The sequence below is a fragment of the Aquila chrysaetos genome, chromosome 23 (genome assembly GCF_900496995.4).
Source record: "Aquila chrysaetos chrysaetos chromosome 23, bAquChr1.4, whole genome shotgun sequence".
NCBI classification, from domain to species: domain Eukaryota; kingdom Metazoa; phylum Chordata; class Aves; order Accipitriformes; family Accipitridae; genus Aquila; species Aquila chrysaetos.
Genome location: NC_044026.1, coordinates 3,126,080 through 3,146,991, shown reverse-complemented (window position 1 = coordinate 3,146,991; position 20,912 = coordinate 3,126,080). Strand labels below are relative to the sequence as shown.

The 20,912-nt window shown below is 44.7% G+C and overlaps 1 protein-coding gene and 1 long non-coding RNA gene across 5 annotated transcripts in view; both read left to right on the top strand.

Moving 5' to 3' along the window:
* The window catches only part of RASA3 (RAS p21 protein activator 3), a 134,143-nt gene extending 123,115 nt beyond the window's left edge, over nt 1–11,028 (top strand). For both annotated transcript variants that reach the window (XM_029999007.2, XM_029999006.2), the window contains 6 exons: nt 770–876; nt 1,836–1,918; nt 5,442–5,653; nt 6,446–6,549; nt 8,352–8,535; nt 9,167–11,028. In XM_029999007.2, coding sequence (XP_029854867.1) covers nt 770–876; nt 1,836–1,918; nt 5,442–5,653; nt 6,446–6,549; nt 8,352–8,535; nt 9,167–9,242 — 766 coding nt within the window. In that variant the 3' untranslated portion in view covers nt 9,243–11,028. The remainder of the gene's footprint in view (nt 1–769; nt 877–1,835; nt 1,919–5,441; nt 5,654–6,445; nt 6,550–8,351; nt 8,536–9,166) is intronic.
* A 1,859-nt stretch (nt 11,029–12,887) lies between these two features.
* LOC121232547 lies at nt 12,888–20,626 on the top strand. 3 transcript variants are annotated; one of them, XR_005931169.1, is made up of 5 exons: nt 12,888–12,998; nt 14,302–14,407; nt 14,760–14,926; nt 20,088–20,362; nt 20,450–20,626. It is a non-coding gene; the product is annotated as an uncharacterized LOC121232547 (long non-coding RNA). The 3 variants fall into 3 exon arrangements; XR_005931171.1 differs by having other exon boundaries at nt 14,706–14,926; XR_005931170.1 differs by lacking the exon at nt 12,888–12,998 and adding an exon at nt 13,312–13,635.
* Nucleotides 20,627–20,912: the final 286 nt, after the last annotated feature.

The following is a 20,912-nucleotide window of genomic DNA, read 5'->3' as shown; positions in this document are numbered from 1 at the left end:
TAATTAAAACTGACAACTCACTAAATGAATGCCCCTCCTCTGCCAAAAAGGTGTGGCTGAGGGGTTCTAGCTTTCAGCTGTCAGATTGCTTTGTATGTTATTGAAAACGCGTTTCCAACTGCAGCATCAATGTGCAATTGCAAATGGAGCTGTGGAACATCCTGACTTTGTTTCTAGAGCCTGAGAGTGACTGAAGCATATAAGGGCACAGTCCCTGTGCTCCAGAGGCCTTACACCTGCCTTTTAATTATTAAACATATTCTAAAACTTCTGAGCTTTCGCACAGCTTTAAAAAAAAAAAAAAAAAAAAAGCTTGTAGAGTTAACAGGTCAAGCTTAGCAGAGCAGTACTAACCATGTTCTGCCCTTTTTCTGCTGTAGTAGGAAACCATTTAGCTGGATTTGTAACTGAAGAAAGGGCACAAACTGCAGTTCAGCTAACTAACTAGAGCCCCTATGTAGACTACACAAGTCAAGCTATATGTCTTATGCCTTATCTAGATCTGGAAAAAGGACAGGCTTAACTAACAGATGCACTAAACCTATCCAAATGTGACTTACCTTTCCTTGTAAAGACAAGACCTCAATAATTAGAAAACACTGTGTGTCCCTTCCTAAAGCTTCGCAAGTGCCATCATGTATGTGTGTGTATATATGTATATATGTATAAATCTATATACATAAATACATATTTTATAGGTATGCATATATTGATATGCGTGTATATATAAAATCTGCTGTATTGTAACAACTGTTGTCCTGTTTACTAGGTTCATGATCAAGAGAGCACAAGGAAGAAAACGATTTGGTATGAAAAACTTTAAGAAGAGATGGTTTCGTCTGACAAACCATGAGTTTACCTATCAGAAAAGCAAAGGTAACAAAGGTTTGCCAGGCTTTTTTTTGATACGTTAAAGCGAAGATTAAACATAAGGATCGTGTAAGAACAGAAGGCTGAGATCTAGATCTGTAACTGTAGGAGGCACAGTGCAGGCAAGTGTGTGAGCCTGTATGTTCTTGCTCTTCTTTTAGTATGTCTGTACTGACTGTTAGAGAAGCTTCTTGGATAGCACAGTACCTTATAAATTACCAGAATATTTGATAATATTTGTCTAATATCAGTTATCAACATCATCTGTAGGTTTCACAGTTACCTAGTAGATTGTCCAAGGAAATAAAACTTGGGATACAAATACCTTATGCTGGGATTTGGGTTTATGTTGAATATTCTCAGATGCATCTCAGCTTGTTCTCAGATTCTGTAGCATTGGCACAACTGGCTGCAGTAGGCAGCGATTTGCCTGCAAGCCTTGAACTTGCAAAAATTTGTTCACTTAATGTTGCCTAATACCAAGGATTTTGCTTTTTGCAAATTGTTCCTGTCTATTCAGTAGTACACAACAAATACATACCACTTCCTTCTATCATATAAATACATAGGGAGTGAGAAAGATACGGAAACATGTTCAGATCATGCCATTCATCATTTCACACTCAACTTTGAGATCTTACGTCACCACCATCAACCTAGTTCCCTTGAGCTGACAGGAATGATTTCTTTCATTGTCACCTTCTCAAGAAAGACGCTGCATCCTGCTGCAGTAGTCAGTTTCTAAGAGGTTTGCTAGCATAACGTAGTGTACCTGAAAACAGAAATGAACTTAAGATAATACTTAAGGACCATGCTAGTAAATCCCTGCTGAGTGACAGAATTTTTTTTTCCTTGTGCAGTCAAAATCATCTTCAAAGGAACTGAATCAGCCCTTAGAATAAGGGCAGAGGGTGAAGTTGAGTTGTGAATAAGTTGCTCAGTATCTCTCTGTGTGTGCTCTGCAGGTGATCATCCTCTGTGTAGCATTCCGATTGAAAACATTCTGGCAGTGGAAAGACTGGAGGAGGAATCCTTTAAAATGAAAAACGTAAGTAGGTCATCTTCATTAATGTACTTGTTAGGCTGGTCTAGATCCACCAGCCTAATCGCCTTTTTCCCTTTTGTAACCTGGATTGGGTTTCTATTGAAAGATGTACAACCACAGCTGCTTGTTCTGTATATAGTAGCAGGAGTTTCCAAAAGTACAGCCCATTCAGATTCTTAACAGCCCAGTCAGCAGTCTTTGGATTTCGTGATCTGCAGCACACTCAGTACTGACCACTGCTGATCAGCTGTCTGGGCTCCATAATGTCAGACACAGGTAAGATGATCGAGTCCCTGCCCTTTCTGTCAGACCTCTCTGTTGGGAAGGAACTGGCTGCTTATATAATTAAGGATCACATCTTCTTTCTTAGCTATCAGGGTTTCTTGATTGGTTAATGAAAGTGCATATATATTTGGGTTAGGTCATGTGCCAAAACAACATCTGTGCTGTGCTAGTATGGTTTCACATTTTGATTGCCACATTAGGGAATGAAATATAGCTGTATTTCTCATGCATGGAACACTACTGCCAACTTCTGTATGTGAGACATACCATCCATTGTGTAAGAACGGTTCTTAGACATGATCAGTTTAGGTGATGTTGGGAGCCTTTTTCATACTCTTCTGCTTGTAAAGCTGAGTACAGTCCTTAAAAAGTTTTATTTAAAAATAAAGAAAAAAACCCCAGTCAATGCTTTCCAGTTCTAAACATGCATCTACTACAGACTTCTTTATACACATAAATGGTTGTGAATTTTAGTTTTTCTGCCTTTAAGACTTTCCTGCCATCTATGCTGCTTGTTGACACCATGCAGGGCAGTGCTCAAACCTCCCCTAGATATTAGGTTCCTCAAACAGCGCTTTGTTAAAGTGAAATACAACGCTTAACTCCTCAGTTTTTTCCCTGTTTCAAGTATTGTTTTGGTAGCATATCTCTCTTTGTTAAAAGGTGGAATAAGTTTCAGTTCACTTGCTTCTAAAGCACGTCTTCATTGTACTGTAGCTGGCTCTGGTGTTTATAACTCATGTTAATTACACAGGCAAAGGCAACCAAGCTGCAAAATAATTCTCAAGTTATCAGAAGGCAGCTGTAACGTGATGAACTGTTGCCAACTGTACTCTGCAAAATAACTTGATTGAACTAAAAGTAGCCACACAGTTGAGAGAAAACTTACTGTCTGTGGAGAGGAACTGAGCTATAATTCTGATTGAGTCTTCAGTGACAGCAGTCTCTAACTTATGCTGAGTCTACTGGGCTAGAATGCATCCAAAATATCCCGTTATTGTGAAGATTTATTATAGCAAAAATATCCATTTATTGTTAACATCAGAAACTGTGCACTATTTTGGTTGTTTAAATTCAGTATTACCTAGGAAATGAAGGTAACTACATCCATTCTGGAAAGTAAGGTTCAGAGTCTTTCCATAAGCAGTAGAAAATACCATTATCGCCTTCCCATGCTAATATATTCCCATTTATCTTGCCATACATAAATAGAATACTGCAGCAAGAACAGAATTCTCAAAACACCACAGCAGATGTATTTGCGATGGATATTTCATCATGGGTGCTAAGTGTGATTAAAGTTCTACATTTTCTATAAATAATCTCTATGTATCTGTGCTCTGAATTGCACCAAGTGTGTCTTCCTCACTCCTGATAAATCTGCCTGTCTGGCAGTAAGGCCAGTAGCCTTTATCTTCCTTAAGCACAGTTTGAGGGATGTGGGGGTGGCTTTAAGTACTGTTCAGATCTTCTGTGTTGTTTGAGAAGCAACTGGTGGTTTTGGTAGTAGTGTAAAGGTCTTGCAGCCACTTGAAATTCTTGGCTTAGTTGTGGGCTTCTCAGTAACAGTTGCCATATGTTAGTTCACTTAGGTTGGTATCCCCTTACACAAAGCCGTACTCCTTAAAACTGTTCCATTGTTGTAATGCAGAAGGCTCCATTTACCCCAGCAGGACATTAAAATTCTTTTCCCTTTAGTTCTGTGTTAACAGAGGGTTGAGCTGCACGCTCCTGTCTTCCTCATTCCTTCCCTATTCCCCAGACTCAAATTGCCAGTAATGTCCTGAAAAGTTTTAATAAAAGGACTCTCTCTTTGGTGTGTATTTTAGCAGTGCCGGACTGATCACACTAGCAGCTCCTACACTGCTGTTGTGTTGCACCTTTCTAATTATTGTCTGACATCTATAAGGATAGCAAATCCAGGGAAATGACTGTTGGAGCTTTCTCTTTCCTGTTAGAAGAGACGTTGCAATTAAAAAACCTGTTCGTTCACAAATTCACAAGTATATTTTCAAGCTACTTCGAAGTATGGGCACTTAGAAGCGTCGCAAGGGAGGAAGAGATTGTGCCTGGTGCCAGTCTGCAACATTCTCCTGACCAGCTAGGTGCAGAATTCAGGCCAATGTTTCAGGTCTTTGTCGTAGACAAAAATGAATTTCAGTTTTGGTGGGGTTTTTGGGTTTTTTGGTGTGTGGTGTTTTTTGTTTTGTTGGGGTTTTGTGTACATCTGGTTTTTTCTTTTTAAAGTAGCACAGAGAAACCAGCTGTTTGGAAAATAATATTCCACATGATACGGGCAGTGTGATGTCTAATGATTTGAATAATCAAATGAAGAAATAGATGGGGGAATGATAATTTAGGAATACCTGTGAGAGAGGAAAACTCATTAAAATCAAGTATTTGCAGAAGCTTGAGGAAATTAAGATGGTTGACATTTGCCTTTCCAAAATTTGCAGTTAAGTTCACTAACTTGGGCTTGGTTATCTTCAGTGCATGATCAGTATAATCAAGCAATAAGGCTGTGCATCAGAAACTTGCTTCTTCAACAGGAGGAAAATAACTGCAGTTGTGCCATTTTAAGTTGCAAGCTGTTTTGAACAGGCAGGAGAGCTCTATAGTATAGATTTTCAGTGCCCAAGCCATAATGCAGAATTAATGTGTAATTATTTGAACCACTTGATGGTGATTAAAGAGAAGCTGTATTGCTGTGATTTGCTAATAGGAGTTATAGTTGGGTGCAGAAGTGTGGTAGTTATTAAAAGGAAAGAATCACGCTGAAATAGGTGTTAAAAAGACTAGTGTTACGGTAGTATTAAAGCAAAGCTATCGCTAAGGCTGGATCCAGTCTCTCGTTTTTTCTCTTTTCTGCCCGCTGCTGACTAGCATTTCCTCTCAGCCCTGCACTGGGTCCATCTGTCAGCCTTCCAAAACTTGGAGCTGCAGCATTACTAAAATTGCATCCCTGAGGCTGACGACAAATCTTGTTCAGGTCCAACCAGCAAGTTGACATTAGCTGTTTGTAAATCATCTCCTACAGGAACAGTATCTTACTCCTTGTGCCAGGTGAAAGGTCTTGTTTTCAGGGCACATTTGCTGCTTGGTTTTGTATTGAAATGTATATATTGGTGCATTCTTTTAGTATGCTGTGTTTTTCCTTTAATAAATCATCAGTCTGACCCCACTCTTGGGTTTACCGACTCATTCTGGTGGTTCATTCTGTGGCTTATTTCCTTATTTGCAGATGTTCCAGGTGATCCAGCCTGAAAGAAGAGTCCTGTATATCCAAGCAAATAATTGTGTGGAGGCCAAGGACTGGATTGATATCCTCACCAAAGTTAGCCAATGCAACAAGAAGCGCCTCACGGTCTACCATCCCTCTGCCTATCTTAATGGCCACTGGCTTTGCTGTAAAGCTACTGCAGATAATACTCCTGGCTGCACACCCTGCACAGGGTAAGGATCTGTAACATGCTGTCGGTCTAGATATTGCTGGGGTGTGTGCATCTCTGCAGTGTCACTTGCAGGTATGCAATTACCAAGATGATCTGCCGGGTGCACAGGCAGTGTGGTGTTTTCAAAGGCCGTCTTTATTGTTATTTCTGATACTGCCAGTATCTGCATATCTTGGTCAAAACGTTGCAATTTTTAGTGTTCAAGACATTGATAGGAGTTGACTGTGGGATAAGATACTTTGGTTCTGATCATCTGTCATCAGTAAAAATGTCAGAAATCCCTTCAACGTCCTGTCTGTAAATTCCTGAAACAGACAATCATCTGCTTCTAGATTTAATTCTAAACTGATCTTTTTCTAAGGGGACCGCTCATGCTCTCTGTTACATGAAGAGGTACTGTCTGGTTCATAGGAAACAATTTTCATCTAAAATGAGAGAGGCAACAAGTCTGTAGTGGTAGTTTGTCTCCGAATATAAGACCTGGATGGTTGGGAGTTCAGTGCTTTGGCTCCTCCATCTGGTTGCAGCAGACTAATTCACCAAAATCTCTGCGTACTGATACAGTCCTCTCTTTCAAGTCAGAGTGAAAGCATGCTGGATAAATCTAGGCATAAAGAAGATTGAACTTGTCTACCTTTTCTTTTGGGAAGAATAGGAAGTTTTGAGCTCTATTACACGCAATCTGTTGGCTTTCATGAGTACTCGCTTTTACTTTCATCCTTGTTAAGTGCTTTTTGTGCCATAACATACTGTTTAGCATGTAACTTCTACCTCTCTTCCTGATGCCTTACAGAGGCCTTCCAGCAAATATACAACTGGATATAGATGGAGATAGAGAAACTGAGCGCATCTACTCTCTTTTCAACTTGTATATGCCAAAATTGGAGAAAATGCAAGGTGAGGATGAAAGATCATTGCATCTCCAATACACTTAGCAAGGCAAAAATACCTGTGAAAAAATGTATGTTCTAGCTTGACCAGCCTTGCGAATCACATCCTAGAACACAGTGGCCATTATTTAACTTGTTTCCCCTTCTGCTGTCTTGAGACAGTTGTGTGAATTATTTTTGGTGCAGTGTGCAGTCTCATAGTCTGTACAAAGTTCTTTGCATAATAAACAGTTGTTTGAAATACAGCCTTAACCACAGCATCTTAAAATAGCGTAAGCACAGAGCATTGCTTGGATGCTCTGAATTGACAAATCAGAGTGTGCCCTAAACCAGAAGTTTACTGATGCTGAAAAGAAGCACCAGCAAAGTTGAGGTTTCAGTGGAACATGGTTTTGTGTTACCAGAAGTCATGTGCACATTCCCTGATTTAGATCCCAAGAACAGGCTGGATACAAATGGTTTCCTCAGGAAGGCTCTGTGGGAATTATCAACAAAAGGTGACCTCTGGATGCCTATGAAATGTTGAAAAGTAAAGTTTGGGCCAGGAAACCCTCAGGAGCTGAGGGGAGCAAAGATGTGACATGAAGGATAAAAGAAAGAAGAGACAGCAGAGGAAGTTAGGACTGGTAGGCATGCCAAGAAAAGTATCCGGTGTACGCAGTGCCAGACTTGAAGTCCCAATTTAGCACAGGGAGTGGCAGGGAAGCCTTCACTGTGGCACTGATCTTTAAATAGGACTTTATTTTATAATATGAGATAAGCCAGTGGTGTCAAACACACGGATTGGAAAGCACTTTAATCCATTCCTGGCCGCCATGCAATTGCAAACTTAAGATTCTCACCACTTCCGAGCTGTCTGAACCAATGCCCAGCTTTCCCCTGTTCCGAATCCTCACTGCCAGAGCCAGCATCGAGTTTCAGTGTTGGTGAAAAGGACGCAGGTCTGGCACAGGCAGCGCAGCAAGGGGAAGGTAATTCGAAAGCTGAGACTGAGACGGCAGTAAAGCTAGAACGCTAGGGAAAAATAGAGACAAAGTAAGATATTCTCTCTCCCCTTCTAATACGCTTGGCCACAATGCAGAAGTAGATCACATGATGAATGTGTTGCACATGTTCGTGCGTAATCAGTGTTCTGATCTCTTAGCCAGAAAGGCTCCCTGGTAGGATGAGAAGGTAGTATGACTTGCGTCTTCTTCAGGACACGTCCTTAAGCACGCAGCCAGGCAGTAGTCATGACATATTCTGCTTATGCTTGCTGTTCGAGTCTTTTAGGGGTAATGCGGTAAAACATCTTCCGTGAGTACTTCAACCTGTAATTGTTTTGAATTCAGTCTGTTGTGCCATACTTGTCGCTTAGCTGCTGCTTAGGGATGGAACCTGTCCTTCTGACAAGTGAATACTTGACTTCGTGCAGGCCAACCCTGCGGCACAGTGGCAGAGTTAGGCCTGTGTCAGAGCTCCCAAAGTGTGCGCATGGAGTGCTGCCAGCGGTAATTGAGATGAAAGTGTTGCCTGTGCAGCAAAGGACAGCTTTGCACCAAGCCAGGAGCGGCTGCCAGGCTTGCTGCCCTTTCCTCCTGAGACGAGGAGGGAACGGGCATGGGCCAGCCCCTGCACTTGCCGACAAAAGGACAGGGAACTGCTCCGTCTGCTGTTGCTGTTGATGTCAGCCACAGTTCTGTGGTGGTAATGCAGAAGCAAACCAAGGAACTGTATGAACCCCAGACTGAATATTTTTAGTCTGCATGTCTTGGTTTTTTTCCCCTGCCTATCTGATACTTATTCCTGTACTTTATTTTTTTTCCCCAGAGGCCTGTGGCAGCAAATCTGTGTATGATGGACCTGAAGAGGAAGAATATTCTACATTCATCATTGATGACCCTAAGGAGACGTATAAAACACTAAAGCTGATTATTGAAGGTGTTGGAACTCTAGAGCAGGAGCATGCTCAATATAAGAGGGATAAATTTAAGAAGACAAAATATGGAAGCCAGTAAGTATAATGGGTTCTCCAAACAGGAGCAGTCCTGGGAAATGGTATTTCCCTTGCTTATGTTCTGGTCTTCACCATATTCATGTTCAAAAAAGATCCTGCAAATACATACAAAGTAAGATTAGGTGACTCTAGGGTTTGTATCACAATATTTTAAAGGACTGTAAGGAATTTTTAAACGCTTATTTTTTTTAGTGCAGTTTCAGTCATAAAAATAAGTGTGGGGCTTTTGGGGCTTTGGGGTTTTTTTTTTTGTTTGTTTTTTTTTTTTAATTTTGAACCTATGCTCCTGGAATGAGCATTAAATACCAGAAGATACATGTATTTACTGGCTTCTTTTAGAGTCATGGTTTTAAAATGGGAAGAGTGGCTGATACAGCCACATGACTGTATTTTGCATACGTGTAAATAAAGGAGCATTCTGTGGGTGGCTGACAAAAAAGAGGATCAATTCAATCAGTCAGTTCTTCCAGTTCAAGTAAGATGCAGTATTATCATTACAATTACAACTTTGCAAATCAAGCTTAGGGAAAAGGTTTTGTCTGTTCGCTTTCCATTCTGACATCTCGATGTCCTGACACAAAACTCTATGTATAGTATTTGTCCTTTTTATTTTTTTCCTTTTTCTTAGAGAACATCCCATTGGCGACAAGAGCTTCCAGACGTACATCAGGCAGCAGTCAGAGATCTCGGCACATTCCATATGAAGTGCAAAGGAAATCACAGGACAATGCTGAAGGGTCGATCAGTGAAGCTAAACAGTAAAACAAAAGGGAAGCCACACATGTAGCAAAATGTATGGATAAGTGTCAAGCTTACAAACTTTGAGACTTGCTAAATGTATTCTCTTTTCAAGAAACTGTTATAATAGTTGCTATGCACTTTATTCATCTGGTTATTGACAGATGATAAAACTCTGCCTTCTAGGCAGTTGTTGTCATGTGTATTTTTAAATTTTCTTTGGTTTCTTGGAATCTAGTGATCAGTTCAATGATCGAGGTGTGTGGACTTCATCTTGACAACTCCCATGCAATTCCTTGTTTCAGAAACCAAGCATGCTGCTGATATGCAGCATTTTCTAGAATGGTTGTTTGTTACTGGTTTTTGTTCCTGATTAATGTATATTATGCCACACCCCTGCGTGCTCTCTTAGGAAAAGCTTAGTAACACTTTACTTTTAATGCCTGCATTTAGAAAAGAAGCAGAGGAAAAAACCCTCTGGTGTAATCTCTTGCATTGTAGCTTGTATTCTGAGCAGGCCAAGGAGCAGGCCTTTTGTTTTTACAGCAGCATAATTTTTGCTAAATGTGCACAGTTTTTAATAGAAATTCAGATCTGAATGGTACTCTTGATATTTTTGAGATACAAAGTCATTTCTCCAGACACATTCAGCAGACTTTGGTTTTGAAGATGCAATCTCAGCAGTATAATAAAACTGACTCTCATAAATATGAGTGAGAAAGAAATGAACTTATGTCGAAGCTACATGTCTCTTTTATGCAGTCCAGTGAATGGTAATCTTTGAAAGTCTGCCAACTGAAAGGCAAGGTAAGCTGATTTTTATGACCTTTTACCACCAGAGCAAGAAGGACAAATAGAATACGAGTCTGGCAGCTGAGACACACTGACTCCCGGGCACAAAAGCCGTCAAGATGGGTTTTCTCTGAAAGGATGTTTAAGCACTGGAGTCCATGCCATCCTAGTACCACTTGTTTTTCTGGAAAATAGATTTCTACTTTTCCAAAAATGTTTTTAAATACTTTTTTTAAAGAGACTTGTTAAAGGATATTTAGTATATTAACACGCATAAAGGTAACTTGTTAATGTTCTGAGTGTAATGAAAATGGAATGAGCTGTGTATCTCACTAATACCAACAAAAGTCATTAAGGAGGGAATAAAGATCTGCTAAATATAAGATACATATTTATGTATGCTCTTTAGTTGTACACCGTAACTTTCCTCTGTATAAGGGTCTGATTTACAAACATCTAGCTTTGATGGCACGGAAGCCTGCATGATGGACTTTAAGCTTCTGTGGAGTAGAAGCTAGTGTTGGTTTTAAGCTGAATTGGAACAGAAAGCATTGAACTATCGGTTTAATGTGAAGATATCTGTATCTTTGCTTAAAGTGTTACGGAGTAATTCTTAACTGTGTCCTCATTGCATCTGACATGATTTTAAGATGGCTGAAGTACTTTGAATGCCTCTGTTTGTTAGTGATGCTCTTAGGAATGAGGTTTTCTTTTTGTTTGAGTATATAGTAGACCACCTCCTAGTAGATGATAAATGATCTTTTATTCATCTTCACCCAGCAGACTGGGGAAAGGGAAGTAATGAAGCATTGCAGAGATGCATTTTGGACTCCGAGCTTTTAGCTGCCATGAACTGCAATTTTTAACATGTATTTGTAACTTAATATTGTTTATAAAATACTAATGACCTGTAATGTGTGTTCTACTTGCCAATTAAAAGAAATGTTTTATTTCTGAAAACTACGTGCACATTTGGAGTCTGTTTAGATTCACCGTGGCCGCCGGGGTGGCTGTTGGCACAGCATCTGCTGCTCAGAGTCGGACCATGGATGGAGATCCCTGTGAGTGTAAACCAACCTCTGTTGGGGCTGCTGAGTCCCATCTTCGTTCCTCCTCCCATCCCCACCCCTTTTCTTGGGTCAGCATTGTACCCGTGGGACTCTGCAGTGAACCAGACTGGGCACCTGAGCCAGCCGTAAACTGCTCTAGGGGAGAAAGCGGTTACTGCTCAGCTAGATCAGCATCTTGAACTGCTTCCTTCTGTTATTACACAGCTGTTGCTGCTGCAAGGGAGGGGTGAGACCGTGTCGAGAGGACGGGACGAAAGAGTTAATGCAGCACCCTGCGTGCATATTGGCTCACGGACCTATGGAACCACCGCCCTTCTGAATAGGACCTGTTCGGTGGCAAAACCTTGGGCATGCTGAGATTTGTGCCAGACAGTCTTCTGGAGCTTACCAGATACTCAAGTGGATTAAGCTCTGAGACGTCGTGTAACAAGCTGCCCTCTCTGGTTCTGTCGGGGAGTGTTTGCAAGAAGGCTGGGCAAGAGCCCCTCCGGGGTAGAAAGCTGTTGACCGGCTCATTCAGCCTGTGTTAGTCTAGCTTGTGTTCAGCGTATCTCCCGCTGCTGTATCAGGTGTGTCTGTCACCAGAACACAGGCGTGCGTTTCTCAGAAACTTCTGGAGAAGAGCTTCTACAGGCGTGCTCTAGCTGAGTGACAGTAGTGGTTTAACAGGTAGACCACAGCCAGGAAAGAAGGCCAAACTGATGGTGCAAGACATATCACCAGTGTCTTGGCAAAGGTGAACTTGACCACAATTACGCAAGTGTGTCTTTTGCTGAGAAATTGTAAACCTTGTTTTTAAAACGATCAAGGTTTTAAGTAAGATGAGGTACTAAACTGACACAGGATTTCTAAGAAATGAGTGGAGTTAAATGCAAAATTACCATAACACCATCCCCAGGTCTGTCTCTTTTCCACACAGTCTCATCCAGTGTATACAATCATTTTGTTTTCTTGCTAACATGTCTTAGCTTACATCAATAGGAAATCTTTGAAAGCTGCTTTTCTTATGGCATAGCTTAATTAACAGGGCTGGTAAGGGGGTTGTGTTAGAAGTGGGCTTCCAATACTTGCTTAGCCTCTGTCTTCTGGCTGTCTGCAGCATATGTTTCTGATGTTATCTTCAGAAAAATATCTTCAGCAAATCCTGCCCACAAGACAGATGACTTGATAGGGACACTTGGGACAGCATCCCTTATATCTGGAATGAAGAAAATAACATTAAAAAAACAAACAAAAAAAAGCACAGCCATAAGTAAACATGTCAGGTCAGTTTTCTTTCCTTCTCTGTCCCAGCCTGAAAGGCAAAAAAATGATTTTTAACAGAAAAAAAATTTAGAAGCCAGGCTGTTCTCCCCTGAGACCCCTGATGCCAAAGAAGATCCTCGTGCCTGTTTTCTCCCTTGCTGAACCAGTGCACTGGGGCACAGCTGACCTGGCGACAGGACCCGAGTGGCCTTGGTCTGTGTCCATTCCAGTTCAAAGGAGGTCGTAAATGTCTTGGTGCGTTTCAGAAGTAAAGAGTTCAGACTGGGAGATTTGGCTGTGAAACTGCACACCCAAAGTCAAGAGTCCTGCTAGAGTTTCCTAAGGCAGTGGACAGGAGTTTAGTTGACAGAGAAAATCTTGTCACTTGTGTGTGTGTGTTTTCTAGGTGGATGGAGCAGAGATGGAGAGCAGCTGCTGCAGTGATAACAAATCAGTACTGGGGCCTTTTCGCGCTGTGGCTGTTGTGTCTGAAGCTGTGCTGGGATGCAGTCGGTTGGGCAGCAGGAGGGACAGATCTTGCACATGGTAGTGATGTCTCAAAGCTCTGTTGACACCAGTAGCACTTGGTTCTTCACCCAGTAAGATTTTAATGAGGTCTGTGTATGGATGAGAGGGTTGAAGAACATGGTTCTTGTCTGGAAATCTTTCCATGTAAAAATCACCAAATGAAAAAAAAAAAAAAAAAAAGCAAAGCATGATGTGCCATAGGCATGGCATGCAGTTAATGCAAAGAGCACCCGGGGCCCACCACACCCTTACAAGGCTCGTGGGAATCAGCATCAGCGACTGCTGTCTGAGAAGCTGTGAGAAATCAGTGAGAACTTAGGTCTACACGAGAAACTCATTTTGGGGCTAGGACGGCTGGCTGTGCGACGCAGCTGAGGCACTTGATGTGATTCCCGTCTCCATCCCTTCTCTGCAATAGTCCACCCAGTTTCAAGGAGGTCATTTCAACTTGTAATCCTGTCAGCGTGCTTATAAAGGGCTGTGTGGGGAGCTGGCCTGGCTAGCAGGCGAGAGCGTGAACCCTGCCAGTCCCCGTTTTGAGCTGGAGGAAGCGGATGCTGCAGGAGGACGACGGCGCAGGGCAGTCCCGGAGGCTGGGACTGATGCTGGGTGGTGCTTGGAGATAAAGAACAGCATCTTCCCACGAGCCACCTTCTGTATTCGTTACGGCCGGAGACAAAGGCTGGCAGGCTGACTGGAGAAGACATTTCTTTCTGGCTCTGAGGTACTGTCACTAGACAGTAAATAAATTATTCCAAAGCTCAAGTGGGTACTGAGGAAGAGACAAGGTTTTAAGACAAAAGTGCCGTATTCCTATGTGTGTAAAATTCTGGATCTGGGCTGTGTAAGAAAAGACTGGAAGGAGCCATCACAGAGCAAATAATTGTTCTGGGTTCCTAAAATAAAATAGGATCCTAGGAGATTCATCCTGAGGATAGAAACCAGCCCTCCTAACTTCTGAACAAATCACACGTGCCTTTCTGTTTCAATTCCTATTTTTTCATCTGCTGCTCCATTTGAGTCATTCTGATTTACCTGAAAAGTTCAAATCGTTTGGTTTATCATGTTTGCGCAGAGCTATTACTTTTAACCACAAAGTTGCGTGGTGTTGGCAGGTTTGCCTGCAAAGTTAATGTGGATGTGTTGATTAAACAAAAGGTTCACCAGCAGCCTGGGATAAATGTAAAGAATGTTTAAATGACAAAAAGGGAAATAAAAAGGCTTTTTACTAGTTTTAAAACATTGCTATGATGAATCTTACCAAAAACATAGCCCAGATGTACACTGTTCTAGTTAATGTTGAGGGTAAATTCCCTCTGCAAGTGTGGGGCCTGTATGGTGTCTGACTAATTTTACTAAATTCACTCGACATCTTTAACCTCTGTCGCAGTTGCACTGTTCTGCCCTAAAGCTGTCGAAAGGAAATATGTTTGTTGTTATTCACTTGAGGCCACAACAAATGTACTGCCTGGATATGGAGTCTTACATGAAAACAAGTAAGTCTTGATAGAGGTGACAGTGGTGCACAGGGTTGCCATCAGGTACCAGAGGTGTAAATAAATAAATTTATTTGATTAAGAAAGGCACTTTGGGTAAGTGTAGCCATGTATTTCTCTGGGGGTGGAAACTAAAACTGTAGTCGTTGTATTTGTGCAGAGAAATCTGCTGAGGGGAATAAAGGAAGTGAGTTTTATGAATTATAGGGGAAGAAAAAGGGAAATACTCACTTGATGAAAACAGAAACTGTGCACAAAAAAGGACACCCTGAAACACCTTGTGTTTTGCTTTCTTCAGCAAGTTTTTCTGTGTTGCAGCTCAGCCATAATTCCTACTCCTCATCCTCTCCAGAAGCCATCCTCTGGCAGCCATGACATCCTACGCCTGTGATGGAAATGACTGGAGAGGCTCACAGCTGAGAAAAGCAACTTTAAAAATAGACAGGCTCATCCGTGATGTCTGGAGATGCAAATACTTCGCCTCCCGCTGAGCCACGGTGTTGTGAGGACAACCCTATGGTATGTTTTCTCTCGTGGTAAAGCCCCCTTCAAGAGATTCCTGCTCCCCCGCCCTGGCTGTGGTTCAGCATCCCATTAATAGCACTGATGCAATTGAATCAGTGAAATAATCAGGACTTGTTGAAAGAGGGGGAGACTTTGGAAAAAAGCTGGACCATCTACCTGACGAGGTTTACAGCAGTCTCGCAAAGACTTGCATCAGCGCACCTGATGAGGTGGGGACAAGCCACCCCAGACGGCTTTGCCCCCGGAGCGAATGCGTCTCCCAGCTGTGCTCCAAACCCGTTTGCTTCCAGCACCATCCCGCCTCATGCTCCCTATTAGAATGACCGATGCGCAGCACCGTCTGTGATACGACCTTCTTCTGAAGGCAGTATTGCCAGCGTATATGTCCCCTTCCCCCCCAAAAACACACTGTTGTTTAGGTGACCCCCGTCCTCATCTTCATCTTTTGCATTGTCTACCTGTACAGCCTGGTGGCTGTCCAAGGGTCCTGCTGTTCTTCCAGCATGACAGTCGGGCAAAACCAGAGAGAAATTCGGCTCCGAGATCTGGCTCTTCCTGCTGGTGTGGTACCATGTTTTCTCAGGGTTTACCGAGGAGCTGGACTGCGATAGCTGCTCTGGCACCCAGCCCTTCGCTGCCTTGAATTCCCTCGGCGAAGACTGCCGCAGGCTCAGAGGCAGGTTTCCCACTGGAGAGCTGGGCTTGAACCTTGTTTGTCTGAAAAATGTCATCCTCTCTCATTCCAGAGAAGTGCCCTGAACATAATTTCTGTCAAAGGTGCCAGGAAGGGGCAACAGTAAGCAAAAAGCCCTCGTACGGAGCAGTCTAGAGAGCCTTCTGAGGGGACTTGGCACCGATTCTCAGCAAAGGGTAGCTGGTGCCCAAGTTATTTTGGTGTCAGAAAGAGAGTGCTGATGCTTTTGCTTTATTTAGAAGTTGCAAGTGCAGAAGGGAGAGGATGAAGGAACTGGCAGGCCTGGGCAGGCAGTAAGTATCAGCCAGTTGCCATTTAAGAGGAGGAAGGCACGGAAATCTTCGTGGAGGCTGGAGGAAGGCAGGACCCATCTTTCTGGGCTGGAAGGGGCCAAGTGCCCTGGTGTTTGAGAGTCTGCTCGGCTCTTAGGGTGGGACCCGACACAGTCAATGTAAAGCAAGAGCCGACAGGCGTAAGCAGATGAATCAAAGCTGGTTTTGCCCACCAGGATCCCAAAGCTGAGTGATGCTCCCTTAATCAAGCTGTCCGATAATTGGTTTTCTCTCCCTGGTGGACCACCTGCAGTGGCTGCCCGCCTGCCTGGGGCCAGCCAGGAGGAGAGGGGGGCACTTCTTCCCCGGCTCCCTGCGGGACGGGGCTGCTGGGAATCCCTCCAGGCTCTGCAGGCGAGGTTGCTCTGCCTGGCGCAGCTTCTCCTGCCAGTCCTCCCTCCCTCCCAGTGTACTGGGTTGGCCCTGCCCTTCCAAAACTGTCCCCATCTCTCGTCCCTGCCTGGGGAGAAGAGATGGGGACAGCCCCTGCTTCCCAGCGCCTTCATCTTGTCCCAAGTGCCAAGCCCAGCCTGCTGCCCCTTCCCGTGTCTCAGACCTCTTGTTCACCGCTGCCCCAGTCCTGGTTGCCATCGCTAATTGGAGAATCAGCGAAAATTCCAGTGTGGAAGGGACCTCTGGGGTCCGCCTCATCCCACCTCTCTCTCAGATCAGACAGATCTTTCAGCTGCTCCTGATCGTACCTCGGTCCGTGAGGCAGCACCGCTGCCTTCACTCGGTCAAGGAGACCCCTTGGGCGGTGATACAACACTGCAGCGAAGGAGGAAGGAAGCTGGCGAGCTCTCCGTGGAGTATTTTTATGTTTTTCTTCACTTTACAAATATAATAACCTCAGCGCTGCTTGGGGCTGATGGGGTGCAAAGAGAAGTATTTCTGTGCCATAGGCAACCATGCCAGCATCTCTGTCTGTAAATCTCCATCAGCAGGGGCTGAGTGTTCAAAAACGGAGATTGGGGGCTTTGTAACTGCATTAATCAGAAGTGGGCTTTCTTTTGCAGGGAATGGGGAATGGTGTTCTGCTGAATATGCTCATATACAACTCTGACAGCACCGTTAGAGTGTTACTTCACCAGACAATTTCTGATGTCTTGTTGACATCCATGGGAAACAAGATCTGTATTCCAAATTAATTCAATAACAGCCATAGGACAAAGAAGATAGGATATGTCTCTCCAAATGTGGATGTCCACCGCATAGATGCTGACATTTCACTTAGTCACTCAACCTCTAACAGTCAGGGGAAAGAGAGAGGCTCCTCTGGAGTGTGACTCACAATTTTAGATGCCTACCTTAGGATGAAATTAATCAAACCCTAAAAATTTCCAGTGCCCTTTTGACCGCCAGGAACCTGGCATGATCGCTTACAGTGAAGACACCTAAAGCTGGTGAGATGAATCCCACCCAGGCTGATAGGAGAGAAGCCCGGCCGCTGTGATGTGTGTTGTCCCTCTTCTTTATTCACCCTTAGTGTGCAGCAGTGATTTTCTTGCAAGCCCTGGTTCTCCTCCCGGGTGATTCCCTCCTGCCTTGGGTGCCACAGGGATGGCTCAGGCCACTAGATGGGGGTGCTCTCATGCAGGATCTGTCCCACAACCCCACCGCTTCCAACCATCCCAACCGGGAGAAGCTCGGGAGCACTTTCCCGTGAGCACCAGCACTGGCTCCCTGTGTTGCTGACTCAGCTGGTGCCACACGATTGACCCAGGTGGGGTGCGAGCATATGGTGGGTTCCCCTTGAGCGTGCCAGAACATGCTCCACGGGCTTCAACTGGCTTTTTTTTTTTTTTTCCTTCTGCCTGCTGCAGTGGGACAGGAGCACGCCTGGTGCAAAGCTGGGGCTGCTCCGACAGCACCTGATGCACCATGAGGGCTGGCAGGACAAAGTGCCTCCTCCCAAACAAGCTCAGACTGGCAAACTGTGTCTGAGCAGGTTAGGTTCCAGCCTTGTGTGGTGTGTCTGCAGTGGTTTTAACTGGGTACTTGGTACGGGGATAAAAAAGGGTATTGCTGCTTGGCAGAGGGCAGCCAGAGATGAGAAAGGTAAATCCCTCGCTGCCTCAGCACTGTCAAACGGATCAAAACGAGGAGGATGGCAGTCCTCATGTGGTATCCCTTAGATCCAGGGCTCCCAAGCAGCAATGGATTTCCTGGTTATTGCTTTCAGTTTACTTTGTACTTATTGGCACATTGCATGGGTGTGATATGGGTCTTGTTTTAAGGATCCCAGCTCCCCCGACTTGCCTGTTCTGTCCTCTCTTCACACGAGGGAAGGGAAACCCACTTGTCTGGGTGAGCTGCACGTCCTGATTGCTAAACTCACACTGGGAAACCGCTGTCTGTTTAACTCTGCAGTGCCAGAAGCCATTCCTGTGGTGTGGAATCACAGCTTGGGAACTGTAGAGCTGGCCCCGTGGTCATTTCTGGGATTCTGGCTGGAAAGAAAACCCGAGGCCACAGGGCCTTACAGCGTTAGTACAGCAACCATCACATCCACATTAGGGCTGGCCCAAAGGACTTATGTTCTGAAAATAGTTCTGAAAAAAAGATTTCTAAAAAAACACGAAGAATACCGGCATTCTTAAATTTGGGAGCAGGAATAGCCTCCTATTGTTTTTGCAAGCACTACAAAAACAAGAATAATACCATATTTGATCAGTCTTGTGAAATAGAGTCAGGTGAAGACTTCTTCAGAGCCCCTCAGCTGTCTGACCAAGAACAACTCTCAAGCACTTCCTTAAGACAGAGTAAGCATCCTTTGTGCATTACTGTTCCCTTTGCAGAGGTCAACAGGAGAGAGAAGGAGCGGTGCTAAAGAGGCAACCATGTCTCAGGAGCTGCTCAGACCTGCTCTGGGGAGGGACCTGGACCTCAACTGGATGGGGAAGAAACTTTCTCCGCCAGCCTTCTTTCTCGTCCCTTCCCTGGCACCACGCGTTCAGACCCTTCCCTGGCGTGCCTTAACCCAAACCTGACCCCCCGCAGCCTCTGCTGCTGTCACTGTCCTCCCGGGGGTGGCTTTTGGGGTGGCTGCTGGCAGCTCTCCTGGGAGGAACGGATCCTGCTCCCCACAGGCTACCAGCCACCACTGGCAGGTCTGTGGGAGCCCAGGGAGTTTGCCAAAGAGAGATGCGCCCGGCTGGCGAGGCCGTAACGTGGCCGTGGAGCACATCTCCAGGGCACAAGCTGGAAGAGGCAGCATAAAGCACGCCGGCTGTGTGGCTTTCCCCCCGCCTTGCTCTGTGCAGATCAACTGATTTCTTTTTGTTTGCACTGTGTGTTTTTCCCTGGAAGGCACGTGATGCTTGATGTGCAGATATCCCTTCTTAAAAAATGTTTGCCTGAGTTTCGAGCCAGGGACCTGGGAGTAGAGCATTTCTCAGCCAGCCCCTCCTCTGCAGCACTCCTAAATCGCGGTGTTTTGTGCCTTTCGCCTGGGCAGACGCGGGGACGGGGCTGGCCGGAGGTGGGCTGGAGCTGCGTGTTTGTGGCACAGGCTGCTTTCAGCTGCGTTGCCAGAGACTGGATGTTTTATGCACTGGCTAGCTGAGATGTCCTTCTCTAGATGCTGGAGCATCTCATCCTTGGCTGTGAGGGCTGACAAGGACCAGCTGAGAAGCAGATGGTAATTAAAACAGAAAAGCAGAGCTTCAGCCTGCTTTGTTCATATGTCCAGGTCGCCCTACGCAGAGGTCTAACACCCATTATACGATGCTGTAGTTGGTGCAGGGGGAGGCTGTGGTCTGTAATGCTTATTTCTAAAGCGCAATGCTGAAGCCACGCTCCTTTTCCCTCAATGTGTAGCTTTGTGTTAGGTGACTATCTGCTCTCACCCCTATCTGCTCCCTAGGTTCCTGCTGCTGGTCTGTCTCACACCCATTTTCTGTGGCCTAAATTTTACCTTGCTTTTTCATCAGGGTCATTGCTTTTATAATACAAAGCAACAGGCAATGCAGAAATTAAGTTCATCGTGCACCAGTGAAGTGGGTGTGTGGTCAGGCTGCTCTTCTCAGAATGCCTCTGTTGCAGATGCAAAAGCCTATGAGAGGGGAAGAAACCTGTGTTAAATGCAATATCCTTTCTTCTGCCATCTGTTTTGTTTCTCTTATAATAGACACAGGTGAGATGACAGTGGAAGATTTCCACTCCACAGACAGTAGAGCGGCCATTTCCCACTAATGAGAGCTGTGTGTTGCCGTGCATGTTTTCAGAGGCTGGGGAAGGCACCGCTGGGCTAAAACTTGGCAGAAAATTTTTCCAGGAATGAGAAGCTCTCTGAGATTGGCAACTGGAAACGACGAAAAGGACGGGAGCAAATTCACCTGTGAGAAACCTGCTGGAAGTTAAATCTTCGCCTTTGCCGCTCTCCGGAGCGTGCTGCCTTCGTGGGTGAGTGAGAGCGGAGTCGCGTGCTGTAGGAGTGGATCGATTTTTGCTTTAAATGCTCAGCTTAAATTTTTGCTTTAAATGCACTAGTTAAGCCCCTCTTCCTCAGGCAGTGAGAGCCCCGCACACAAACGCTCACTGTCCAGACAGACTTCGGACCGTGCTGCGATAGCTAGGCTGTCCGGTAGTCTAGGACTCACTAATACAGGACTTTTTCCACCTCGCTCAGGAGCAGGGATCTGGAAGGTGGCTCTGAGAGACGTTTTGCGTACAGCGAGTGTATGAAACACCTACATCAGCCCAAGAGTCACACAGGCTTTCTTTTGTTAAATGGGTTTTAAAAGCTTTAGCCTCAGGGTTTTGAACTATCAGCAAACAAAATGAGACTCGGATTCAGTTGTGAGGGCTTGGTGGATTATGCTTTGCCGCTCCAGCATCCCGTCTCCTCCTCTTCCCCAAGCGACTCTCCTGCCTGAAGGCTTTGGGAGGCTCGAGGGGAGCGTAGGTACACCCTGTCCCCCCGGACACAAAAGATCCCACCTCACGCCGTCCC